The sequence below is a fragment of the Phocoena sinus genome, chromosome 3, assembly GCF_008692025.1.
Source record: "Phocoena sinus isolate mPhoSin1 chromosome 3, mPhoSin1.pri, whole genome shotgun sequence".
Taxonomy (NCBI): Eukaryota; Metazoa; Chordata; class Mammalia; order Artiodactyla; family Phocoenidae; genus Phocoena; species Phocoena sinus.
In genome coordinates this window covers 81,631,089-81,657,934 of record NC_045765.1, presented here as the reverse complement: position 1 = coordinate 81,657,934, position 26,846 = coordinate 81,631,089, and the positions used below count along the sequence as shown (strand labels likewise).

At 38.9% G+C, this 26,846-nt stretch overlaps 2 protein-coding genes across 4 annotated transcripts in view; both read left to right on the top strand.

Annotated features, from left to right (window-relative positions):
• Positions 1-26,846, top strand: part of CAMK4 (calcium/calmodulin dependent protein kinase IV) — a 239,444-nt gene that overhangs the window by 5,658 nt on the left and 206,940 nt on the right. The gene's annotated exons all lie outside the window — the stretch shown is intronic.
• Positions 25,823-26,482, top strand: LOC116750523 (high mobility group protein B1-like). Its single transcript, XM_032625252.1, has one exon. The coding sequence runs from the start codon at positions 25,928-25,930 to the stop codon at positions 26,480-26,482; it is 555 nt and encodes a 184-aa protein (XP_032481143.1). The 5' UTR covers positions 25,823-25,927.

Here is a 26,846-nt window from a genome sequence, read left to right as displayed (position 1 = left end):
TTGGCAGTATTGATAACTGCCACCTCTGTAGCTTGTTGGTGTTGAAAATAATGCTGCTTTTCTGTTGGCAGAGTGCTTTGTGGCTCTGAAATGAAAGGGATTCAGTTTCACCTTTGCTATCATTTTACCACAGGCATGTCAGAATTAGGAGTTAAATCAACTTGAATTTAAAAGCATGAAATGCCTCCAAGCTATGCCAACCACTAAAGTTAATACATAGTAAATGCTAAATTTGAAAATACTCTCATTGTAAAGAGCCTTAAAGTCAAGTGAAGATTATGATAGGCTCATTAATTTAAGAATGCACTATTTTTCCATGTTTAAATACTGTTGCAAGGGTAAAAATAACTCCTAATTTGGAAAAATAAAAAGACACAGGTGCTATCAGCTTCTAAGTTGTTCTGGTGAACTTTACTTGAAAAAAAAGAAAGAGAACGAAAACACTAACCACAAAATAGCTTCAAAGACTTTTCTTGTAAATGCTTTACCCTCAGACACATCTGTGTAGATTATGTGTTTGCAATAATACTTTTGAGAATAAAGTACTGAGTGGTAGCCAAGCGAACTGTTTCAACTACTAATTGTTATGTTGTTTTATGTTAATGATTTTTTTTTGCTAGCTTAAAAAGTAGTTCTCTTTAGACTCCCTTTCATGAAAGCTAACATCTAATAAAAAATACTGAATTTTTAAAATTTCAAGGTCAGGTTTATTCTGCAAAATATATTATTTGAGTCAATGAACCATATAGTTCAAGCCAAAGAATAACTTTACATGAAGTCAATAGCAGCTAGAATCAAAGTTTTACTCAAATTGTATTAATCTTTACCTTAATTACTTTTAAAAATCTATTTGATAGTGCAGGAAAATCTGAAAATTTCATAACTCCAATGGTTTAATTAGGAAGTTAGATCTAAATATTGATGGCATAGTATTAGCATACAAAGAACATGTACTCTTCAGTGCAGTCTATTTTAAAATTCTAATTGCTAATGGAGGGCAGTGGCTGTGTGGGTGATGTAAAATAATGAAAGGTTTGGGTGGGAGATTTTCCTCAGCAATCTTATCAGTGGCAGATCAAATCAGGACAGAGTGCTGCACAGAGAATGATTTATAATGATGGGCAAAAGGTAGTACCTGTAAAGCTTGCTCTTTCTCTCAGAGCAGTTTCTCAACTTTGGCACTGTAGACATTTGGGGCCAGATAATTCTTTGATGTGGGGCTGTCCTGTGCATTGTAAGATGTGTAGCAGTGTCCCTGGCCTCTGCCCACTAGATGCCAGAAGCAATCCTCCCCCAGCCACCCCACCCCCACCAATTGTGACTACCAAAAATGTCTCTAGACATTATCAAGTGTCACACCCTCCTCTGTTGAGAACCACTGTCTCAGAAGCTTGAAGCTAGTCTTTTACATGATTTTCTTTTAGTTATGTAGCTGGTTAACAAGGAGTTTGATGGAATAAAGTCATTTGGCTTTATTGATTATCTGCTACAACCAAATGTTTCTGACATTTTTGTGTATTACTGTTGATTTCTGTTGTATATGCATACCATCTGTGCTATAATTTGCTTAATATTTTTGTTTAAATCACCTCATTTTTGTTAACCTAAATTTATTTACTGAGAATACTTATTTTCATTAAATAGAGGCAATAAGAACAAAGCATTTTTCCTAAATCATAGCTAGAAATTCTTGCCTCCAGAAGGCTCCAAACCTGAGAATTGTTTTCTCTTTGTTAAAAAGGGAGATTATCAAAGATTAGCAAAGTTAAAACCATAGTGGCACAAATTGAGGCTTTCTTCTTGATGTAATCAGACGATTGAAAATAATTGAAAAGAGAATGATGTTGTCATTTTTTGATTCCTTGTTATTTAATTCCATGTCTTCATGCCACTTAATGTCCTCTCTGTTACAAGTCTGATCCTTTGAATAACTATGAGCTAGGCAATTTATGGTGCAGGGGGCAGGGTGAGAGGGATAGAGTATAAATGAATATCATAAATAAAACACTACTTGGCCTCCGCATGTATAGTTTACTTGTAAGGCACCAACAATTAATCTAATATGAGATAGATAAATAAAACTAATACCAGATGGAGATAATGAGAATTACAGCAGTCTTTACAACAGAGTGATAATTCTGACTGGGAAGATTGAGGTCTTCATTGGGAGGGGTGGATCTTGAATTTTGGCAGGATTTTAACAAGGTAGAGCTTTGGTGAAGAGCATTCCAGATGGAAAATACATTCTAAAGCAAAAGGCAAAAAAAACCTGGCAGAAGAATGTGGGGTGTACATTTTATTTTTCAGACTTTACAAAGCATGAACATTGTAATGACAGATAAGGTTGGGAGGGTAGGTTGATTATCAGACCAAAGAAAGCCTGTAAAAAAAAAAAATGACTGAGTTTGTATCAACCGAAAACCAAAATTATAGATAAAGAGAAAGAAACCATTATGAGAACAAAAGGTGCCTATAGAAGCAGCTTTGTCTTGGGCTAAAGATGTGGGACTCAGAACTTGCCACTAACTCACAATGTAGATAAGTGAGGGGGGTGGGTAAGAGAGAACTTACCATGTTGGTTGAAAAAAAAGAAAGAAAAAAGAAACCCTGCAGCACTCTACACTAGAATAAAAAGGGGAAGTGTGGGATTGAAGGGATTAAGATCAGTTACCTACACTGGGTAAAGAGCCTGTAAAGGGATAGACAGTAACTATTTTAGGTGTTGTGGGCTGCAGATCTCTGTGGCAACTCTCAACTCTGATGATTGAGTGAAAGCAGCCATAGACAATGCAGAAACCAGTGCACATGGCTGTGTTCCGATAAAACTTTATGACAGTAAAATTTCAATTTCATATAATTTTCACATCACATTCTTTTGATTTTTAAAAACCATTTTAAAATGTAAAAACTCTTCTTAAGTTGTGGACTGTTCAAAAATAAGTGACTGCTGTATTAGGCCCTTGGCTGGAGGTTTGCTGACCCCTGACCTAGATCAGTCTCCTCCTCAGTTATACGAGAATTTCAGGTTAAAATGATCTCAAAACTTCATTTATTCAAGGAATTACCTTTAATCTCCCTTTTACTTTGAACATGTCAACCTGATATTAGTTTTTCCAGTGGGCACAGGCTTTAAGTTCATTCTCATCCTTTTTCTACATCTGTTGAAACTATATCAGTTGCAGTTCTTAACCTACATATCACGTTGGCTAGCTCCAATCATCATTCATGTTTCTGAAAATGAAGTATCTTTATTTGAAATGTGTTTAAGTTAAATTTCCATACCATGATCAGCATTCACATTCAAAGACTATTGGAGGGCCATTTGTTTTGTGTATAATAATTAGATTTCAAGTTGCTCATTCTTCAATTATATTTGAAGTGACAATCATTATAAAGTAATATGCTAAATCAATAAAGATTTGCTTCTAATTAGTAAAGTTTAATTCATTTTTCTGTTTACTAATATATTATCTGCATGTTGAATAATCCTTCTATATGCCACACACATGTGACAGGTGGACTAATTAAGGTCCTTTAAGTTGAGACTGTTTAAATAAGCATTTTTTTAATGAAAAGTTATTCTTTCTTAGTTTGAATAGAGTTTAGAGCTAACTAAAGCATTCACTCATATCTTAACTAGAGCAGAGGTCTCCTGCTCTAGTCTCCTGCTCTAGTGAGATGTTCGTATCCAGGGGGTGCATAGTATAATGGGATGCTAGAAGAACATATTTTTTTTTCTAATTTTTGCTTTTTTAAAATGTTTTGAAAAGAACATTACATATTGGTTCAGTAGCATATGTATTGCATTTATAGGTACATAAGTATACACAATTTGGGAGCATGTGCTCAAAACATTTTATTTGATGATTACTGGATCAAAGAATGGTAGTTCTGAGTGGTTACTGAATAAGTTTTTTACTTATATTTAAATACTAACATTTTGCTATATGAAAATGATTTTAAAGCAAATACATAGATTAAAATGCAGACAAAAATCATATTGCAAGGTGTGACTTTGTGCAGAAAGGGGAAGTGGGCACATATGTGCACTTGTTATGCATTTTAAGACTGCCTGATGAAAGATTTTGATAAGAACGTAACTGCCATTGTAACCAAAAAAGTCATATGACAGAGTAAAGAAAAAGAGAAAAGGAATACAGTTTGCCCATCAAGCAGAGGGTTAAATGAATTTTGTTTTTCGTTGTTGTTGAACCCAAAATTCATAGGCAAGAACCTCAATTTCAAAATACCTGACTTACTTCATGGTAAATTTTGTCACCTGCTGCCTTAAGCAGCTGACTGCATTTGCCTGAAGTGTTTGGTGGGCAGGGGTTGGAGAGTTGTGAGCATTAGTGCCAGGATGCTGAGTTTAACTTGGTTAACAAATGCATCATCATCAGTTAATTACTTCTTAAGTCATGCTTCAGGGTGATATGGTTGAAAAATTCACCAAAATTCTGGTGCAAAAATATTTTTTAAAAAAGCTAGACTAGAGGTAACACTCTGTTCAGAATGGTCTGCTAAAAAAGTAATACATATGACGTGCTCTTAACTGTTTTCTTTACTAGTTTGTGGTAGCATTCTTCGTTAAAAGTGTACTTTCTTTGATTTGTCATGATTATAGACAGAATTTGACTAATATTACAAACCAGAACAAAGAAGAGTAGGAGATAACAAATCTGTAGTTATGTTTACACATTTATTGTTACTTATAATGCAGTATTTGAATGATTTCTTCCCACTTTCAGTCTTCATGGACTGTTTAGTAGGGACTTTTGCTTGCATTGCACAGAATCTTGTACTTTTAATTTTTTTAATTAATTTATTTATTTTTTATTTTTGGCTGCATTGGGTCTTTGTTGCTGCATGTGGGCTTTCTCTAGTTGTGGCGAGCGGGGGCTACTCTTCGTTGTGGTGTGTGGGCTTCTCATTGCGGTAGCTTCTCTTGTTGTGGAACACGGGCTCTCGTCACAGGCTTCAGTAGTTGTGGCTTTGTTGCTCTGTGGCATGTGGGATCTTCCCGGACCAGGGATCGAACCTGTGTCCCCTGCATTGGCAGGTGGATTCTTAACCACTGCGCCACCAGGGAAGTCCCTCTTGTACTTTTCAGCTTGGTCTGCCTTACTTCTTGTACTATCTTGAAGGGTTAGTTAGTGACTCTTTAACTTAGTGACAACCGTCCATGTGGGACTTTCACAGACATACAAAATTGTTCTTTAGTTGTGACAACTAGTCAGTCCAAGTGTTATCTTTAACAGGATATAAATGCACTGCTACCTATTCATTCAAGTGAATCTTACCTGTTTTTTCAAAGCTCCCTGTTAGGACAAGCACTGAGAAAATAAGACTATGTTATTAAATGTAACCAAATTCAAATTATATAATTCAGTAAATCAGCCTGGCCTAGAGTTCTAGTTCAGTCATTATAAGCCTCTGAAGATTTCTTGTGTGAGTGGGAACATTTTTAGTGGTTCCTATGGGACTCGAGTGAGTCCTTCCTCTCCTTTTTCCCTCAGTGTGAACACATAAGGTAATAAAAATGTTCAGTGAAGTAAACTTGAGTTCTGATTGTAACCTGTATCTAGAAGCGAATTAAGCACATAATAATAAACAGAGCTTGTCATGTGTATGTATGCCACATCAGCAGAGTGGAAACCTGAGGAAATTGTCAGGATAATTCACAGCAAATGGTACAGTTCTTTCAAATCTTGAGGTACTGAGGAAATGGAATGTCAGGACTGAGCTGAGGGCCCCAGGGAGCAGATGAGGTTCTGGCCCAGGCCAGGAGGGGGCAGCAGAGCTCCAGTCCCGGCTTGAGCTGGCAGGTGGTGGAGGTGAATGATGCTCAGGGAGCTGCAGCCCAAGGGGACAGTTGGGCAAGGCAGCTACTCAGGAAAGCTTTGAGGCTGGGGGAGCAAGTAGGGCATTCTGGACAGTTGAGAGTGGAGATGAAGGAGGGCTGCTGAGCCAGGCAGGTGCTAAGCCAGAAGCTGAGCTAGAAGGTGCAGGGTGCAGGCAGGAAAGCAAGGATTAAATTGCTGCTTGATTGGCTGGGTCCCTTTGGGCATAACACTAGACCTCACTAAGCCTCATTTCTAAAGTGAAGATTTGTGGTAGTATATCCACCACAACGTTGCTCTGACGATGAAATTAGATCGCATATATTAAAAACACTTAGCTCCATGGTTGGCACTTAAGCTTAATATCGTGCCCCAGACAGGATACAAGGTGGGAGGTAGGGGATGATTATTCCAAATTAGGTAGCTACAGGGTAAAAAACCTTAGTCCAACTTACTTGGGTCTTTTAGCATTCTGACTCCAACTTGCCTGCCAGCCTTGTTCCCCACCACTTCTAATTACCACCATGGAGTATTTACCAGGAACTTGGTGTTGAGATTTTCCTTTTTTTTTTTTTTTATGTGCATTGCTAATTATTTCAATAATACAACAAGGTGATCAACACGAGCATCATTTTTCAGATGAGGAGCCTGAAGCTCAGAAAGGTTAAGCAGCTTGTCCAAGCTCACGCAGCTGGGGAGGGGAGCAGAGCTGGGATTCAAGACCAGGTTGTCAGACTACAGTGCTCCTCTCTTACCTGCCATCCTCAAGGGACCCCTCATGGTCCTCATATCTCCATGGTGTTGTGCATGAAACTCTCCTGGCCTGAAACGCCCTTCTCCTTCTAATTCCTCCAGGAGAGTCACCCTGCCCCCTAAGCCGAAGGTTTCTCCTGCCTCCTGGCTCTCATACCATGTCACACATTTATTGTCTTACAGGTAAATTCTTTGTGGCCTTCACCACCAGAGCATCTGTTCCTCAGACAGAGGAACCCTGAATCTTATCCATCCTTTGTCCCCACTACTAAGCCCATTCTCCAGCTTACTAGCTGCCCCCCATAAGTGCTTAATAAGTGTTTGTGGAATAGCGAGTGAATTAATAAATATTAGAAGAATTAGATGAACAACTGCAGGAAAATGAGCACACTCTTAAATCTCTCTTCCTTCAGGATGTTTTTCCTACGCATATCCTCTGCTAAACCAGCACACTGTGAAATTACTTATTCAATGTCTTTGTCCTTCTCTTTAGAATGTAAGCCTCTGTGGGCAGGACCTCTGTCTCTTTGTTCATTACTGTGTCCCCAGACCTATTGCAATGCCTGGTGTGTAGTGAGCACTCATTAAATATTTGTTGAGTAAATGAGTCAGTTGTACCAGCAGGGCATCTGCAATTGAAAGTCCTTTGTAATGCTAGGGTCTCTGGTCTTTTATCAGGCTGCTCTGTCTTAAAGAGCCCCCCATGTCTGAATGAACTGGGAATAGTGTGCCCTTCTGTGATTAGATCTTTGTTGAAGGTACTCTCTAGCCACAACCATCTGTGCATCTATGTTTTCTTCCAGTTGAATTCTCTGGATGATTACCTTAGTTCTTTACTGCCTGTTCAGGAGACAGAGCAGCTTTTGGAGTAAGTAGGGTTCTAAGCTCCAAAGGCTTTGTAAATGTGTTGGAGGCTCCTTGAATAATTTTTTTTATTTTGTACTTTTTAAATGCCTAATCTCTTTTTTAGAGACATGTACTCATTATTATATTTGCTCATTTTTACTTCCGTTAGATGGTATGGAAAAAGCCTGAGCTATCTTTTTGGCCAGCCCAGTAATTATTCTGGAAAATGTGTATGTCCCCATCTCTATTTTTGATGACAGAAGCTAGGGAAGTATGGTGAAAGAAAGATTGTGTATAAGAGAGAGGGGGGCAGAGATGGAGCTGAGGGATGGAAGGAAGGTCACTCCTCACCTAGGGCTATTTTTTGTTTTCTGAGTTAGCTACACCTCAACCCACAAGCACCTCTCTGTCCCTACCTGACTTCTCCCTGTTACTGTTGTCCCACGAGAGCCCAGGTCCATTTCATTTTCTTTGTATCTCCCCTTGTTATGGTCTGAATGTTTGTGTCCCCACCGTGGATTCTTATGTTGAAGCCCTAACCCCCCCCCGCCCCCCCCGGCAATGTGATGGTATTTGGAGAAGGGGCCTTTGAGAGGTGGTTAGGGTTAGATGAAGTCATGAGTGTAGGGCCTTAATGATGGGATCTGTTCCCTTGTAAGAAGAGAGACGGGAGAGCATACTCTCTCTCCCTCTGCCATATGAGGACACAGCAAGAGGTCAGCTGTCTGCAAGCCAGGAAGAGAGCTCTCACCAGAACCCGACCATGTTGGCGCCCTGATCTTGAACTTCCAGCTTCCAGAACTGTGAGAAATAAATGTCTGTTGTTTAAGTCCCCCAATGTATTTTGCTATGGCAGTTGAGCCGACCAAGATGCCCATGTACCCCTTCCCCCACTTTGAATATCTATCTAACTTTGGTCACAACCTCAGAATCTGCCTGCAGTGTCTCAGAAACTAACCTGAGTTAATCTAGGCTAATGTGGCAAGCAGAGCTTGAGGAAAATGATGTACTTTTCCTTTCCCAGATGCCCACCATTGTTCTTCTCCCAGATGTTGGGGGATGCAGTCAAGCGGCCCACTTCACAGGCAGTATAGCACGGCCTTGGCTTTATCTAGGAGCTGCCTTCTGGCATTACCACCTTGGTATCCACTATGCATCCATATCCATACCTGTTGGCTTTCCAAGTGCCCGTGCTTGCCAGCTCCCAGCATATTATTTCCTCAGCAGCTGGCACAGGATTTTTTTGTTGCCAACTAGAAGCTCAGCTATTAAAAAATAAAACTTGGCCCATCTTGAGAATCATATGTTTCCATCAGAACTTGGATCTACATTCTGGCACAACTCATAGAGTCATGCACCTCTCTCAGGACCAAGAACCCAGTGTTCCTCTGGGTCTCTGACCACACTTTCACCTGCTTGCTCCAAATGCAGTTTCCAACCTGGAGTAACCTGTGATGCTTGTGATTTGTTGAGCACTAGTTTACCAACATTTACTTGGTCTTTTTGAATTTATTAACTTGTTCATTGTTTCTTTAGCAATAGATTGCCTTCTCTGATAGTTTGTGTCCGTTTTATATCTTAAATTGTTAATTCTCAAGAATCAGGTTCATGTTTCCTCAGTTAATGAGAAGCTAACAGACAACATGGAGGCATGGAGTAAACACTGCATGACTTTGCATGAGCTTGAGGCAGTCCAAGAAAGGAGATGTTAATATTTATAAATATCTGACTGCTGTTCTTTTGTATTTCACATACTGAAAATAATGTGTGGTATAACCTTAAGGTTTTCCATATCTTCAGATGAAAGGACAGTTGGGGAAGTTTAAAATAACTGCTGTAGATGGGTCTTTCTGTATAATTTTTACAGTTTGCTTTTCTTATAAGAAGAGCACTAAATTAGAGAATATTTATCATTTTGTAGCTTTGAGATCTTATTTGTGCCAACTTTAACTTTGTCATATATTTATTAATTTTTTATTGAGAATAATGCATTCTTCACTGGAAAGTTAGATAACCAGACCCAGAATCACTGCAACTTGACTGTGATTCAGAAATAAATAAGAGAGTCCTGGAAATCATTTAAGGATGTTAAAAAAAAAAAAAAAAAACAGATGTGATTAGGAATATTTTAAAGCAGGCTGTAGTCTGTGTACACTGATAAAAACATATCACATAAAAAAGACTTCCTGTGTAAAATGACATTGTATTAGCCATGCATAAAGAATATATTTCTCTAACTTGATACCTAACTAGTAAAATAAAGTTTGACTTTTGGTTTCATCATACGTTTCTTTAGTAGCTGCTGTTAATTGTCTTAGTCTCTTTTCTGGTGAAAGGATTTCTTTGAAGCACTTAAGAAACAAATGAATAAACTTTGAGAAAGGTGGTAATGAGATAGAAATGGCTAGGAGAAAAGGGGAAAAAAATAGAGACCAGATGACTTAGGAGGTGTCTTACTGACTGTCATTCAGGTAAGGGGTATTAATTCTGGAATGGCTCTCTGTAAAGAAGGAGGTGATTAGATATCACAATCCTAAGTGATTGGATATCACTGTCTTTTGAAATGTCTTCTGATTCCAAGATTCTGAATATGAGATGGCTATAGGCACTCTGAGAATAAAAATCAGGGCTGCAGGCCATATAAAATGAACCCATGATTCCAATGGATATTAATAGAACCCCCAGTGGCAAACTGTGGTGTAAAATACATTCCAACTCTGGTACCTATTAGCTGTCTATTGTTAATGAATTTTTAAAACTGTAATGAGCTTCATTTTCCTCATCTGTAGAATGAAAATAATAGTGCCTTTCTCACAGGATTATTGCAAAGATTTTAAAAAGACAAATTATGTGACTATTAAGCAAAAAAAACTGCACATACTGCATGAGACTTTTATTTTAATAATAATAATAAATTTTTTTTTACTATTAACTCCAGACTTTATTTGGATTTCATCAGCTTTTCCATTAATGTCCTCCCTCTCTTCCAGGCTCTAATCCAGGCAACCACATTGCATTTAGTTGGCATGTTTCCTTGACTCCTCTGATATGTGACACTTTCTCAGTCTTTCCTTGTTTTTCATGACCTTGACAGTCTTGAGGAGTATTGGACAGGTGTCCTGTAGAGTGCCCCCTAATTTGGGTTTGCCTGTCATTTTTCCACATGATTAACTGGGGTAGTGAGTTTTTGGAAAGAATACCACAGAGGTGAAGTGCCCTTCTTGTCATATCCTATCGGGGTACTCGAAGCCACCTGACATCTCTGTTGATTTTAACCTTCATCACTTGGTGAAAGTGGTGTTTGCCAGATTTCTCTGCTGTACAGTTACTACTTGTCCCTTCCCCTACTCTGTCTAGTCTTTGGAACTGAGTCGCTAAAGCTAAAATAACCAACTCTTGGGAGGGAGGGTGATTAAGCCCCACCTCTTGGAGGGAGGAATATCTACATATTATTTGTAGTTTTGTAGAGAAGATTTGTGAGGTATTGTTTTATTACTAATAAATTCTTATATGTATATAAGATGATTGGATATCTTAAGTCATTTTCCAAAATTCTTTTTAAAATATACTGCCAGGGCTTCCCTGGTGGCGCAGTGGTTGAGAGTCCGCCTGCTGATGCAGGGGATGCGGGTTTGTGCCCCGGTCTGGGAAGATCCCACATGCTGCGGAGCAGTTGGGCCCGTGAGCCATGGCCGCTGAACCTGTGCGTCCGGAGCCTGTGCTCTGCAGTGGGAGAGGCCACGACAGTGAGAGGCCCGCGTACCGCAAAAATAAATAAATAAATAAAATAAATAAAATAAAATAAATAAAATAAAATATACTGCCAGCATACATCATGCAGTTAGGAATGTACTAGACGGTGAGAAACTTTGAACCTGGTAGAAGCTGTCCCTGGAATCTTGTGCTTAGACAGTGGAGAGTATTCGAGATGTGTGTTTAAGGGGAAGGTGTGAAGTCAAAAACTCTCTTTTGTTTTGATGGAGGTAGATAGGCTCTAGAGAGTAGTTGGTCTCTTTCTGTGTCTTGTAGGTGCATAATTCATAATAGGAATGGCTCTTATTTCAGATGGCCTGCTGAACTCTCCGTTGGAAGACCATATAGGCAACTGTGATGCAGGTTATTCAAACTGACTCCTTCTTCCCACTCACCTCCAACCAACAGCCATTACCAAACCTGCTTCTCTGTTTGTGTATTCCATCTCAGTAAATGTTACCACCATCTACCTTTGTTCCCTACCTAGGATCATGGGAGACATTCTGGATTTTTCCTTCACCCCTGCTAATAAGACATATTCTTTCACTTAACAGATATATGATCCTGGGAAAGTCCCTTATCCATTCTGAGTCTCAAAAGAGGTATAATAATCTCATAAATTTATTATGAGGATTCAGTGAGATGATGCATTATAAAGTTCTTGGCATGATGTATATTGCACAATTCAATGAAAGTCATTGGGTGTGACCTCTCTTAAATATATTTTAAATCAGGGGTCCTGGTCCTTTTAGTTCTATAAATTAGGAACTCTTTCCTAGAGTACTGCACTGGTATCTTAAATATTGTCTCTACTCTCATCCACTTCCCACTCTGCTTGGAAGGTGACCTTTCAAAGACCAAGTCTGATTATGCCACTCCCCTACTTAGAATCTTTTAACCTCTTGCACCCCATCCAGGATGTGGAACCCTTTTACACGAACAGCAGGTCTTTTCAAAACAGCTCCTGTTGCTTTCCTGTCTTACCTTCACCAAGCCTGCGTTCTCATCTTGGGTTCCAGCCCAACCAGCTATTTTTCCTCATGTAGGATCAGTCATGCTGCCCCATTTCAGTGTGCAGTGTGCAGCACCTCCACTGTCTTTTCCCCAATGAGCACCCTTCACACCATACACTCCTTGTCTACTATATGAACACCTTTTTCTTCTTCGTGTGAGCACAGGAAAGCCTTGCCTGACTCAGAGGAAGGCCATCTTACACTCTGCTTCTGTAGCTCTGGTGTACTGCTAGCAGGATCTCCTGCCTCTGCATCTTGATTGGGGTGCTTCTAAGATAGTTTCATTCCCATGTGCCTGCACAGGCTCTGTCAGAGGGAAGATTTTTTTACTGCTTTGCTAAGGATATAGGTTATATTTTGATTGAGTTGATATAACTGAAAGTTTTACTAGCCCTGTGGTGGTCCCTGTTCCCTTCTAGGCCAACCATGTCTTTTCTCTTCTTTTTTCTTTTCTTTTCATCTTTTGAAGCTTCAGAGAGGATGAGGCAGGATTCAGGCAAATATCTGGGAGAGGGGCATAGATAATGGTTCTCTCCTGTTTTCAAAAAGGGGCACTGTTGGTGGCATTGTCAAGCCTCAAACTGTAAAAACACTGAAAATATCGTGACTGAATGTGCATATGACTAAAATGTGTGTACATCTACACCATTCTTAAGATTCTTACTTAGATTTTCAGAACTGTAGAGCTGGATAGCACCTTAGAAAATCAAGCCAAGGGAAGGCACATGTCTTTCCCAGCTCTCCAAAGCTAGTTAGTAGTAGAAGTGGGCCAGAACCTTGGCCTTCTGTACTTTGACTCTGTGACACACTTTCTTCCCTCACGAGTGCCATTTAAGAAACCAGGGCTTAAATTAAGCCACTCCAAGCTCTTCCTCCTAGAGCTTTCCTGAGTTACTTCAGAATACAACATTCCTTAATCTCCAAGAAGCTCTTACAGATTATGATTTTTTAATTGGCACTATTTTCTATTTTGTATGTTGTGCTTCATTTTTTTTTGGCGGAGGATGTAGTCTTAAAAATTAAAATGCAGCAAAACTATTAAACATTGGATATTTTACACTTAATTTCTTTCACATTTTGGACAGTGTTCATTCACCTTGTAAAAAACACCTCTGTCCCTAAATGTATTGAAATTAGGTTTAAGAGTCTTAGCATGCATGTCAGAGTGCAGTCTGTTCCTGTTGGTCTTTGGGGGCTGAAATTCTCATTCTTATACAACTCATTAAGAAACTAGTCAATATGGGAACATAGGTATATGTATAACTGATTCACTTTGTTATAAAGCAGAAACTAACACACCATTGTAAAGCCATTATACTCCAACAAAGATGTTAAAAAAAAAATAGTCAAATATGTAAGTGCCCCATCCACTTTAAAACGGCTACCTATGTTAAACTATAATATAAATAAATGGGCTTTCTTTGTTCTTCCTGAGTCCAGGAAAATTGAATGTTTGAGCAGATGAATTAATATATTACTCCAATATTTAGCACTACTTAGGAACTGGAAAACTTACATGGAGGTATTGTCATGGTGCCTGCACATGTCGTGAGACCAAGGCTATTTTCTTATAGCTGGGGATGCTACTGATTCCAAAAGTCATTTATAACAGAAATATATTGGATATTTATTCTTAATTTCAATTAATGCTGCCAGCATCTGATTTGCATTAAATAAATATTCTTGTTTTTTCTTCCTAACCCCAGTAGTTTTGCTGACTACAGTGATAGGCTGTCAAGTTAGGTTTGAATTCCTTTAACTAAGAAAAACTATTTTTATTTATTGTTGATAGAAATGACAGAAATTTTCATTATCTACAACAGGGAAAATTGCAACAATGTCTTATTTTGTTCCCATGCCTATATCTAAGCCTGTGCTGAAGAATGCAACACTAATAATATTTAATGCTATATCTCATCTTCCTTTCTTAATATGCCTTCCCTGACGTGAGTCAGCACAGCCATTTTAAAATTTCTCTCAAACAACTTCTACTTTGGCCCCTTCAATCTGGTTTTTATCCTCATAATTCCATTAAAAAGTGACAGGTGAGTTCCACTAGACTTCCACTTCCCAAATTGATTCTCTGATCTCACTTTTTAAACCTCTTAACTGCCTGTCAATGTGCTGATACATTTTCTCTTACCTTTTTAAAAGCGATAAGATAACCATGCTCTGCATGCCATGAAATGCTGAGCATTCATAGACAAAGTTTACTGATGTAAATAAAACTTACCATAAGATTCTGTTGGGTGTTCATAATCATGTGAACAGTGTTATCAGTCCCAGAACAAATGGTACTCACAGGTCCCAGGAGCAAATGGCTCTCACAACGTATAACCTGTGTTCAGCCAAAGCACATTTTTAGTTCTATTCTTCAATATCTATTTATAACAAGAATCAATGTTGGCAGTTTTTCCTGCCACCATGTAGAGCAGGGATTCCTAACTTTAATCCATAGACCTCTATGCCTATGTTTTAGGACTATATGAAACTCCTGAAATTGAAAGCAAAATATTGCGTGTGTAATCATTTTTCTGAGGAAAGTGGCCATAGCTTTCATCAAATTTTCAAAGGTGTTTAAGCAGCCTTGATGTTTGAGATTTACCCAGACATATATATTCTTACATCTGCTCAGAACATTGGGTAGCATGAAGCTTGTATTGGCCTAATCATTTAGCAAACTATTTTCCCTTTTCTGCTGCCCTGCCCAGTCCATTTATCCTTAAACAGAGATTTTTATATTCTTATATACTCAGTTTTTACCTCTTCCGTATTCCCTTTAATTAGTTAGGATACTGTTACATGCAGGTGCAATTCAACAAGCATATATCGAAGTGCCAAAAGAAACCCAACTCAGATTATGTTAAACAAGGAAATGGATTAATTGGCTCAAATAAGTAAAGTCCAGAGGTTGATCAGGTTTTACATGTGGTTTGACTTGGAACACATTTATTTTTCTTCATTTCTTTCAGCATTGCCCTCCTAAGTTTGTTGGCTTGTCTTCATGCCAGCTTTCCTCATGGTAGCAAAATGCAGCAGTTTCAGTCCTGATGTTGGCAACCAACCATCATCATCCAGGACAGTAAGGATCTTCACTTCCTTGTACCACTTAATAAAGCAGAATCAATCAACGTGGTTGAGGAGCATCAGTGCATTAATTGACTTAAGCCTGTATTACCATCATACTTGAACAAGTCATGGAGACAAAGGGGAAGAGATTACAGTTTTTGATTAGTGTTAGTCATGGTCCTACTTTTAGGACTCTGGCATTTCCAACTTGGAGGTGGAGGTAGGTGCTGGTAGGAAAGATGCTGAGAAGCAGCTAACAATATTTATTATGTCCCTTAAATTAAGTGGGGTTCAGGCATACAGCTCGTGGTATCTCATTGCAGTTATGCTGTAGAGATTTTACTGAGGTAGAAGATGGGACTTTATTGCGTGCCCTAAAGAAAGTTATGTAAAACATTAGTTCCTTGGGATGTTTCATCAGAGTTCTGCCAGAGAAACGGAACCAATAATTAATACACACATGCACACAAATGCACATTTATTTAAAGATTATTTATTTTAAGTAATATTTTAAATATTATAAAATATAAATAAATACTCATTTATATATTATTTATTTATTTCAAGGAATTGGCTTATGTGATATGGAGGCTGGCAAGCCCAACATTTGTAGGGCAAGAAGGCAGACTAGAAACTCTTGGGCAGGAGCTGATGCTGTAGTCTTGAGGTGGAATATCTTCTTTCTCAGGGAAACCTCAGTTTTGTTCTCAAGGGCTTTCAACTGGTTGGATGAAGCCCACCCACATTATTGAAGGTAACCTCATATACTTTAATGTCACCTAATTATAGACATTAATGATATCTACAAAATACCTTCACAGAAACATCAAGACTGGTGTTTAATTGAATAACAGGCTACTATAGCCTAATGAAGTTGACACATACCATCACAGATGTTAATAATTGTAAGGTCAAAGAAGGGTTCTGTGTTTAAACAAATTTGAGAAATGTTATATTAAACGTTGCTCTAGGACTTTTCATTCTTTAATGTGCTCAAGGACATTGTGGTTTTGAACTATTTCTCAAACTTATTTGATCAGGGACATTTTTTTGTTCCCCTGAAGACTCTCACTGTACTAGTGAATACATTTTGGGAAACACTGGATTAAATTATGACTGAGAAAAAGGGTTTTACTGTAACTATGGGCAATTTTATTTGTCAGTATGTTTCTGTTGTTTGTGTTTTTAAATGTATAAGTGTGTGCTCCTCTTTCTCTGTTAAATTATAAGCCCCTTTGGGATCACACTTTGTGTTTTCACAAAGTGGAAATTCAATAATGTTGACTGAGAAATATTTTTAGATAAATGAATGGTTATTAAGTCTTGGGTTAATGATCTTTATATTTGCTCAGAGCCATCACTTTCCCTTGGCAGATATTAAATTGCAATAGCTTTAAACTGTTTGCTGACCTTTGGAGATTTTCTCACTGTGGGGAACCATTCAGTACGATGAAGCAGGTTCTATGTCCTGGACACAGTGCCTCATTTTATTACTTTTACTTTTTAATGTGACAGGCTATAACTTTGTTCCACTTAAGAGATTATTTAAATCCATAGAAAACAAGTGAAAGAAAAGAACAGGACAGGTTAAGGCCCTGAAAGTGTTTCTATTTTTGTTTTTGTTTTGCTTTACTATCCTCTCACAATACCCAGAATGTTGCTTTTCTCTCAGTGGTGCTTGGTATATGTTGTGCCTGACTCTTAGAAGAGAAAAATATTTTCCCTTAACTCTGCTTAAATCCATTCTTATTGTGATGACAAATTATTAGATCAAACAGAGCTGAGATTTGCTCTCCTGTAACCTATCAGGAATATCACATGGTCTAGAGATGGTTTAGAGTCTGGATGTGGCTTAAAGTCCTGGCCAAAGACTATGACCAGTAATCAAATCATGTTGTGGGTAGATCCATTTGCCTGAAAGGCAGTGGAGCATGAAAGGCAGATGTGATTGTCACCTGCAAGTCCCTGTTCATGCAAGCTGTATCTTGGATCCCTGCCAAATCCTCTGAGCTGCTTACTGTATGAGGGCCACCCTAATCTGTCTGCATGGATGTTGTGAACAAGTAAACATATTTTTGGAAAACAAATCAAAATTTAAAGTCTGATACTATTAGAAAGGTACTAGTTGAATCTAAAGAAACTATTGTTTTAAAATAGCAAGTTTGATTGAATTCAACCAGAATACTTAAAAGCCAGTTTGTGTGTGTAGGTATGAAAAAGTGGCCATATTAATTTCCTGTTCATTTTGTCACTGTCGTGAAGAAAAAGAGGCTTTAAAGCTGCCATCAGTCTAGAAGTTGGGGTAAAGCCCAACCTTGTAAAACTTAAAAGGTTTCTTCTTCTGTTGTGGCCTCTCTCATTGCGGAACACAGGCTCCGGACGCGCAGGCTCAGCGGCCATGGCTTACGGGCCTAGCCGCTCCACGGCATGTGGGATCTTCCCGGACTGGGGCACGAACCCGTGTCCCCTGCATCAGCAGGTGGACTCTCAATCACTGCGCCACCAGGGAAGCCCCCTAAAAGGTTTCTTCTTCTTGAGGACAGAGACAGTCCTGAAATTGCCTGTTCTGTTTGAGACAGTAACCTGAAAACTGAAAAAAAGCTGGCTTTAAAACCTTTTTTCCCAGATTATAAAGTGAATAGCCTAAATATTACCATATTTACATATAATATATATAAAGGTATCTATATTTATTACAAATTAATATGTTTAAATGTATTAAATATCTAAATAATTATAGCATAAATTTTTTTTGAGTGTAAAAATTTTGGAAATGATAGATAAACAAAAGGCATACAATAAAAATTACTTTTAATCCCATTACTCAGAAATGATCACTATTCACGTTATATTCAGTTCTTTTTGTATTTGTATATGTGTATAATTGTTTTCATCTAATTATTTATCTCCCCAAACAGTTACTTTGTTTTAGGGTTAAGGTTAATGTTTTATAAATTTACAAATATATTTATTGTTGATTGATTTTAATATGCTTTTATATAATTTATATAAAATATAAAAACATATTTAATGTGTTCTTTCGTTGAGTAGACAAAATCACATACAGCAATAGCAGCTGACCTTTAACAGGTATATACTATGAGCTGGGCATGTTATCTTTATTGCCCTCAACTCTCACAATAACCTGCCAGGTGGGCATTATTAACCCACGGAAACTGAGGCCTGGGGAAAGCAATAACCTGCCAGGTCACACTGGCTGTAAGTGCCGTGGCGCAGGATGGTCTGGTTATCTGTCTCACTCCAAAGCTTATACTTCTTAAAACTATCACATTGCCTCTTCTGAAGTGAATTCCCTGTCGAATTTACTAGGTCCCAGACAAAATATCTAAGATATAATGAAATGAAATTATGAGCAAATTGGCCAAGCACACCAATTTGATATTCAGAACCTGACACAGGCAATTCAGAGTGCTTTCACATTTCAGAGGTACGGTGTGACTGTACCATCAGGGAACTGTGAAGAGCTCGGGGAGAGAGTCCTTTGGGGTGGTCCTACCTGATTAAAGGCATGATGCACTTCTTTAAAGAAAGAAGATATTCTGTACAGGCTTTTCTTAAAAATCAGGTTTGTTTCTGATAATGGCCTCAAAGTAGTATCAGAAGACCAAAATTGGTAACTTCTAGCTGATAACCCATATTATTTTTTGTTATCCATTATCAGTGCCTATGGGCTCATTACGTGCTGACTTTATTTCTAGAATGATACACGCATAACTGAAGGCTCAATGCCTTTCCCAGTATACTGCTGCCTCTTCGTATAGTGTCTCCATCCCTTCAACATTCACTTCTTTTTCCTCATATCTGCTTCATTCTTCATACTTTCTATGCTTACCTGGATCCCATTTTACCATCTCTCTCTTCATTTTTCTTTCAGTTTTCCATTCCCAATCACCATTATCTTCTGTCCTGACTACCATTTTATCTTCCACGTTGACCTTCGACTCCTGTGCCAGGCAATACTGAGCCCTTTCTTTGAGCTTTCACATATTTTTCATCCTCTTTGTCTAGCACTTCCCACGCCTCAGTGAAGTGTGACTTTTGTCAGCCCGACAACTGCCTTCGCTTTGTAAATCCTTGGACATTTTTTGCTGTTGCCTACTGAACTTAGATAAAACTTGAGCTTCTAGAGTGGTGGACATTTCTGTATCTTTAAGAAGTATAATGTGGGTAGCTGCATTTTATACTGTCCACTTCTCTTAGCTGCACTTTCCTGAGGTTCTATTACCAGAAGAAAGTTTCTTGTGTTGTTAATAATCGCTTATATTTTACTCTTCAGCAATCTTTTGTACACTGCACAAAGGCTTTTGACCAAAAAAAGTGACATCCAGTCCATTCTGCACTGGCCAAGCCATTTCATTCCAGAGGAATAGGTGTCTTTTTTGAATTCTTTCTCCAGGGTCATTTAGTCCAGCAGAGGTATTGTCTGCTTGGGTGTCCAAGTTGATCTTGGAAATATACAAGTGCACTGGTAGTAATTTAAAAACAAAAACAAAAAAAACCTCCAAGACCATAACAGAGAGGGACTACCTAACAAGACACATTCAGTGTGTTTGCCATGCCCACTGCATCACTAGTCTAGAAGGAAGGCAGGGCTGATTAATTACAGCCGTCTCTTCATTTAGCTTCTTTTTAAAATAAATAATACAGCTATGAGGATTCAATCTGAGCGTGTTTTTATTTCTTTCTGTGATTTTTTTGGTGTCTGTGCTTTTCTTTACTTCTCCATTTGCTTTTAATTTTTGTCCTTTCTGCCTAGTCTGTCCTTCCCTTTAAATGCTTTTAAATATCGAATCTAAATAAGTAAGAATGTGATACGTAGCTGTGATGGAAGGGAAATTTCAATATGTGTTCATCAGTGAAGGCTTCCTGGTACAGACGTACATTGAGGCAGCTCATACTTTTCTAGTTCATTTTGTGTGGTGTAAGTATATGATTTTGTGGCAGTGAGTTTGGGGTTCACCAGGTCTTCACTGTTCATGTCTCCTTGCCATTAATGAACTCAGATTTGATGGGAGAGAGCGGGGAATAATTATGAGTCCAAACTCTTGCGTATATGTACATTTTCTTTTTCTTTATGCTTGTATTACTTCTTGATTCATGTTAGCATGACAGAAAGCATCTGGGCTAGGGCAGAGAGTTATGGGATGCCAAGGCATAGTCATCATTGCAGAATGCCAGGGAACCATCATATTCATGACAACTCTGGGAATTACTCCCCAAGTCTGTAGTCACACACTTTCCAAGAATGGATCTATTTGGAGGTGTATTTTAAACTTTGTCAACGTCATGCGTATTGGCTTCTTCAGTTGATTCATGTGGGGACTCTGATCGTTGGCTGCTGAAGTACCATCTGTACATAGAGATATAGGGCTCAAGCTGTAAATAGTATGGCATATTGTAAAGCCAGAAAGAGTAAGTGCCTTCTTACATATTTTTGTTTAGTATGGGTAAGTGTGGAAGAACACAAATAAGACTACTTCCTTATTTAGGCCTTCATAATATATTCAAGACCAGCATTTTCTTATATATTTTCCCTGGAGCTCTCCATTTAACCACTTTAAATTGAAAACAGTTTTGGGGAACTGTGGTTACTAATGGTTACACTAATGGTTAGTGTAACAAAATTCTATGAGCCTTACTTATAGGTCTCAATGAGAATGTATACATAATACTTAGCAATAGGCTAGTACCTAAAAAATAATAATGTTGCAATAGTAAGTTAATTGTGATGTGATGCTTATAAAAAGAACTTGCTAGAAAAACTTTGGCTAACTATTTTGTGACTTGCTACAGGTTTGTTTGTTTGTTTTTTCTGGAGAAATTCTTTTACCTTTGATTCTACTGATTTTCAAAATAAGGACTGGATAAGGAACTTTCCCCTAACATGATGATAGTTAGTAATGTAGCAATTGCATGGACTAGAAAAATAATTCCAGTAGTCTACAAATTTTCACCAGTCTGATAACTACTTAGCAATAGCAAATGATGCTCCCTGTATTTGTGAGAGCTCTGCATAGACAATGTATAAAGAGATATAAGGCTGTAAGTTGTATTTGCATTTGTATTAGCTTTCTAATTTTTGTTAAGCCTGTTTCCTTGTCTACAGAGACTTATTTCTTTGTCATTTGGCCTATGCTGATTAAATAACTAGTTTATAGCAACACACACACACATTCATGCTGGTAATGTCTTAGTCTCTGATGTGGAGGTGGACACTCATTTCTGCATGGGTGATACTTCATTGTGCCTCTTCTGCACCACCACTCCTGCCTTTCATCTTCCTCCAAAAGCACCTTTGGGTTCTGGCAGCTGCATATGGAACAGCCTTGGAGACATGTGCTCATGTGCCTTTTTTGAGCAGATATCCCCAACCAACCACAGGTGCTGCCTGCCCGCTTGCCCTAGAAGCCTGGGAGGAGTCACTTCCAATCCCGGACAGGGCCGGGCTGTTCTGCCTCAACAGATGGTCAGCATTTGCTTTTCTCAGTCCTGTCACCTGGAGAACTCCAATAATGTTTTATGTTCCGTTATTTACTATTCATCAAAAAGAAGCAGAAAAGGGGAATGCAATGCCATATCAAAATAGTCAACAGCTTCAGTGTTGATGAGAGTGAAACATGATAGTTTAGAAAAAGAACAGAAATGAACATGGCACATTTGCTAAAAAGCTTAACTACAATGATCTTGATAGTATTTATTTAATTTTATGGACGATTAAAAAGATTTAGCTATTGGGCTTCCCTGGTGGCGCAGTGGTTGAGAGTCCGCCTGCCGATGCAGGGGACAAGGGTTTGTGCCCCGGTCCGGGAAGATCCCACATGCCGCGGAGTTGCTGGGCCCGTGAGCTATGGCTGCTGAGCCTGCGCATCCGGAGCCTGTGCTTCGCAACGGGAGAGCCACAACAGTGAGAGGCCCACGTACTGCAAAAAAGAAAAAAGAAAGAAAAAGCTTTAGCTATTAAGAAGCTATTGAGATTTTATACATTTTTTTATTTTTAAAAAATAAGTGTGGGGGCTTCCCTGGTGGCGCAGTGGTTGAGAGTCCGCCTGCCGATGCAGGGGACACGGGTTCGTGCCCCGGTCCGGGAAGATCCCACGTGCCGCCGAGCAACTAGGCCCGTGAGCCACAACTGCTGAGCCTGCGCGTCTGGAGCCTGTGCTCCGCAACAAGAGAAGCCGCGATAGTGAGAGGCCCGCGCACCGCGATGAAGAGTGGCCCCCGCTCGCCGCAACTAGAGAAAGGCCTCGCACAGAAACGAAGACCCAACACAGCCAAAAAAAATAATAAATAAATAAATAATTTAAAAAAAAAAAAAAAAAAAAAAAAAATAAGTGTGCCAGAAATGGCCACTTTAATTTTCTAATTTTATATTCCTATATGCACACTGATATTTCTTCATCTCAGACAAGGCTTTTGTCATCATCAACTCCATTAAGCTACATAATGACAGGTCAATTCATTATTTGAATAATTTCCAAATAAATTTCAGTTATTTAAATAATGAATTGCTTGTTATGTTATATATAAATATTTTCTTTTCACCTAGAAAGCATTTCAGAAGTCTTATGGTGCTCAGATATAGAACTCTGGTAAAACTGTCAGTTTAAGATCGGAACATTGAATCTGGCTGATGAAAAATAGAAGCCCAGAATAAATGATCTTCCTGTAGATTATTGCTGCACATAGAGATGGAAGGGACTCCAATTTTGTTCTCAAACATAGTCAAAGGTCTGTTTTGGAAGTTGAGGGCAAGTGCTTTAGTTCTGCCTCCTGGGATATAACTAGATATGTTGCTTCATCCTATTAACTCATTTTATAAGTTTGACACAAAAAGAGAAGCTGACAGAAAATGGGGGTTAGGGTGGGGAGCATGTGAGACCCAAAAGGAGGTCATTGTGGGCAGACCCTCCAGGAGGCAGATTGCTGCAATGTGACCATTGCAATGTGGGCTGTAAGATGATCCCAGGTCTGCTCAGAATCCTTTTCTAGATTGTGAGCAGGGTTGACACCCTTGATGAAACACAGGGAATAGACCTGTCGGCCTCATTTAACTCCTTCTCACTCTGTGATGACATGAACTGATATTAACATCAAAATACAAATTTTAAAGTGTGGCAGAGATGATGTTCATGTAAGATATGTAGAATTAACATTTTAAGAGAGAAACTGAGGGACCAAGAGGTCAGTTTCTCTCAGGATTCAGAAATCCCTTCTCATAAATACATCTGCTCATCCCATCTACTCTTTATCACCTATGATCGCCAGCATCTACAGGGCAAGGGATTATCACTGCTAATACCTCAGCATTGCATCAACATTGGCATCTACAATTCTTTGGGTGATGGTGGTAAAAATAAAGCTAATTATGAGTAATGAAGGCACTGGTCTCAATTCCCTGGTTTTCTCTGGGGTTCTGGTTCTTGGGGCCTTATTTCCATACCCTGCGTAATTACTTGTGTTGACCTTGATGGGGCCCACATCAGGTGCTGGGGGGAAACCTGAAGCACCATGTGTCAATAGCACTGCAGTGAGCTCAGTGACTGCAAAAGAATCCAATGAAGTCTCAATGTTCCTAAAGCTGACCTTTGTCCAACCTTTACTTAGAACTTTGAAAAAAAAATAGAGCAGTTTTTTGTGTCTTCTAAATTGGGGCTGATTACTGGAATTCCCTGGTGTGACTGAAGTACATTTCTAACTGAATTTATTGATGGTCTAATAGCATAGTTGAATGTTATCTGAGCTGTTCTTGATGGCCAGGGGGCCTGGTTCCTGTGTCTTACAAATAACTTTGGTCTGCCCATCCCATGCCCTCATTACCTGCATTGGATCTACTCACTTGGTGAGCTGTGGGAAGAAAACTTCTTTCCAAGTACTAAGCAGTTATATTTCTCCTTACAAAGAGAAAATGTTCGCAGCAGTCTTTATTATAATCTGAATGGGTAATCTTGGACTCATGCCCAGCAAGTTTATTCTTGTGTGGAGTAAGCTGATTTTCTAATTTCCTGTGTATCTCTTGGTAGAGTTTACCAAACTGCTTCTCTTTGCCAACAACTTCAGCTAGGTCAGAGTTTTGAGTAAATGCAGCAGAGCCTTTAAAAAGCCATTATCTAAAGTTCCCTAAGATCTCTATTGCCCGCTTTTAGAGTAACAATTTGTACAGCACCTTAGCTCAGCCTGTCTTGGGAATGAAAACAAGAGCTGAATTGTGTGTTTGCATCCCCAGAGCCCCAAGCTGTATTTGTAAAGTCCCCATTATTTATCTTTGTAGTCTCAGAAGCTTTGCATTTATAGATCCATTGCATCATCATCTTATGATCATTTGGAGTCTCTGATGGTGTTCTAATTAAAAGCTCATTTCCTAGTTACCAAAACACTGTTTTACACCACTTAAAATACCAACCTCCTCCAGTGTATTTTTGGATATGTGGGTAATGGATTGGAATTTGCAGTATTGCAGGAACTAAGTAATAAAGCTAATATTGTAAAGACAAAACGATTCATTTTAAAGTAAGTTTTCTCATCTTTAGAACAAACACACACACATACCCCATATATAGCCATATATATTTTGATACTGACTAATTATTCTTTTAAAACTGAGTGCAGTCCAGGGCAAAATTGCAGCAACTAATGGATTCTCTTAGTGTAATTTGATTTGAAGTATAGAAAAGAAAGAAAAAGTGATTTTGACCTACGTACCCAATAGGATGTTCTTACTGTACTCATGGTATCCATGGGAAGAATACTGAAGGAGAAATGGGCAGGTTTCTGACAATCCATTGGAAGTAACAGGGATCTGTGGTCTCTGGAGGATAGGTAAAGGTATACTGCCCTGAATTCTCTTCACCAGGTCATTACAGTGACCCACATGCATTGCTCCAAGTGATTAGAAGATGTAATTTTTTAAATACCATAGCCATATGTGTAATCTCCTAATTGTTCTGATTTCCATTAAGAAAATGTGATTCACAAAATTTCCACTGTATAAAACTAATTAAAAGTATTTCAGGGCTTCCCTGATGGTGCGGTGGTTGAGAGTCTGCCTGCCGATGCAGGGGACACGGGTTCGTGCCCCGGTCCGGGAAGATCCCACATGCTGCAGAGCGGCTGGGCCCATGAGCCATGGCCGCTGAGCCTGAGCGTCCGGAGCCTGTGCTCCACAACGGGAGAGGCCACAACAGTGAGAGGCCCGCGTACCACACACACACAAAAAAAGTATTTCAAGAGAGCTTCATGTTATCAAAGTATTTCCTGTGACATTCATGTAAGAGTGAACTCCTTTAGGGTGTGAAAGTGGGTTTTTATAGATCATTAACAAATTGACAGATCTGGAAATAGAAAAATATAAAACTGATGTGTTAGGAAGCAATGCCAATTTAAGATCGATCAAAAGTGACAAAGTATTCCTGAAAACTTTAGATGAATTAAGGAGAAAGTAACTCAATTTATAAGCCATTTTGCAAGAACATATCAATTATATACCCTTGTACATTGGCTATAAATTCTTTTGGTCTGGCTCCTGCTTTCACAGCCATTGCAGTACATTGAGCTCCATAGAGACAGCGCCGGGGCAAGTGAGAGCCGGACGGGCACTGAGCGACTCTGTGCCTCGTGGAGGAAAAATAATTAAGCATGGGCAAAGGAGATCCTAAGAAGCCGAGAGGCAAAATGTCATCATATGCATTCTTTGTGCAAACTTGCCGGGAGGAGCACAAGAAGAAGCACCCAGATGCTTCCGTCAACTTCTCAGAGTTTTCTAAGAAGTTCTCAGAGAGGTGGAAGACCATGTCTGCTAAAGAGAAAGGAAAGTTTGAAGACATGGCAAAGGCGAACAACGCCCATTATGAAAGAGAAATGAAAACTTATATCCCTCCTAAAGGGGAAACAAAAAAGAAGTTCAAGAATCCCAATGCACCCAAGAGGCCTCCTTCGGCCTTTTTCTTGTTTTGTTCTGAGTATCGTCCAAAAGTCAAAGGAGAACATCCTGGCCTATCCATTGGTGATGTTGCAAAGAAACTGGGAGAGATGTGGAATAACACTGCTGCAGGTGACAAGCAGCCTTATGAGAAGAAGACTGCTAAACTGAAGGAAAAGTGTGAAAAGGATATTGCTGCATACCGAGCTAAAGGGAAGCCTGATGCAGCAAAAAAGGGAGTCGTCAAGGCTGAAAGACATTTTGCAATCTGATCTCTCCCTGCATTTTTGGATATGTAAATTGGCTGCCAGCTTAATTTTTGGCACCTCCATCTTAAATGCAGTGTCACTCTTCTCAGAATGCCTTTTGTCAGACCTTGTCATATGATGAACCCCTGTACATTCTCTGTGATACAGTTCCATTGTCATACATGGTGAAGTTTTTCCTGATTCTTCTAAAACTTACAACTTTGTCATAAACAATCACAATAATAATTGTCTTCATCTTCCTCACCTCATCATCGTTGAGATTTCATCTTCTACCTTTGGCAACTGCCTTTCATGTCACCATAGTGAGGTCTTATTTGTGCTTCTAACATTGGGAGAGAGTCACTCTATTTGGTTCCCACATTTACTG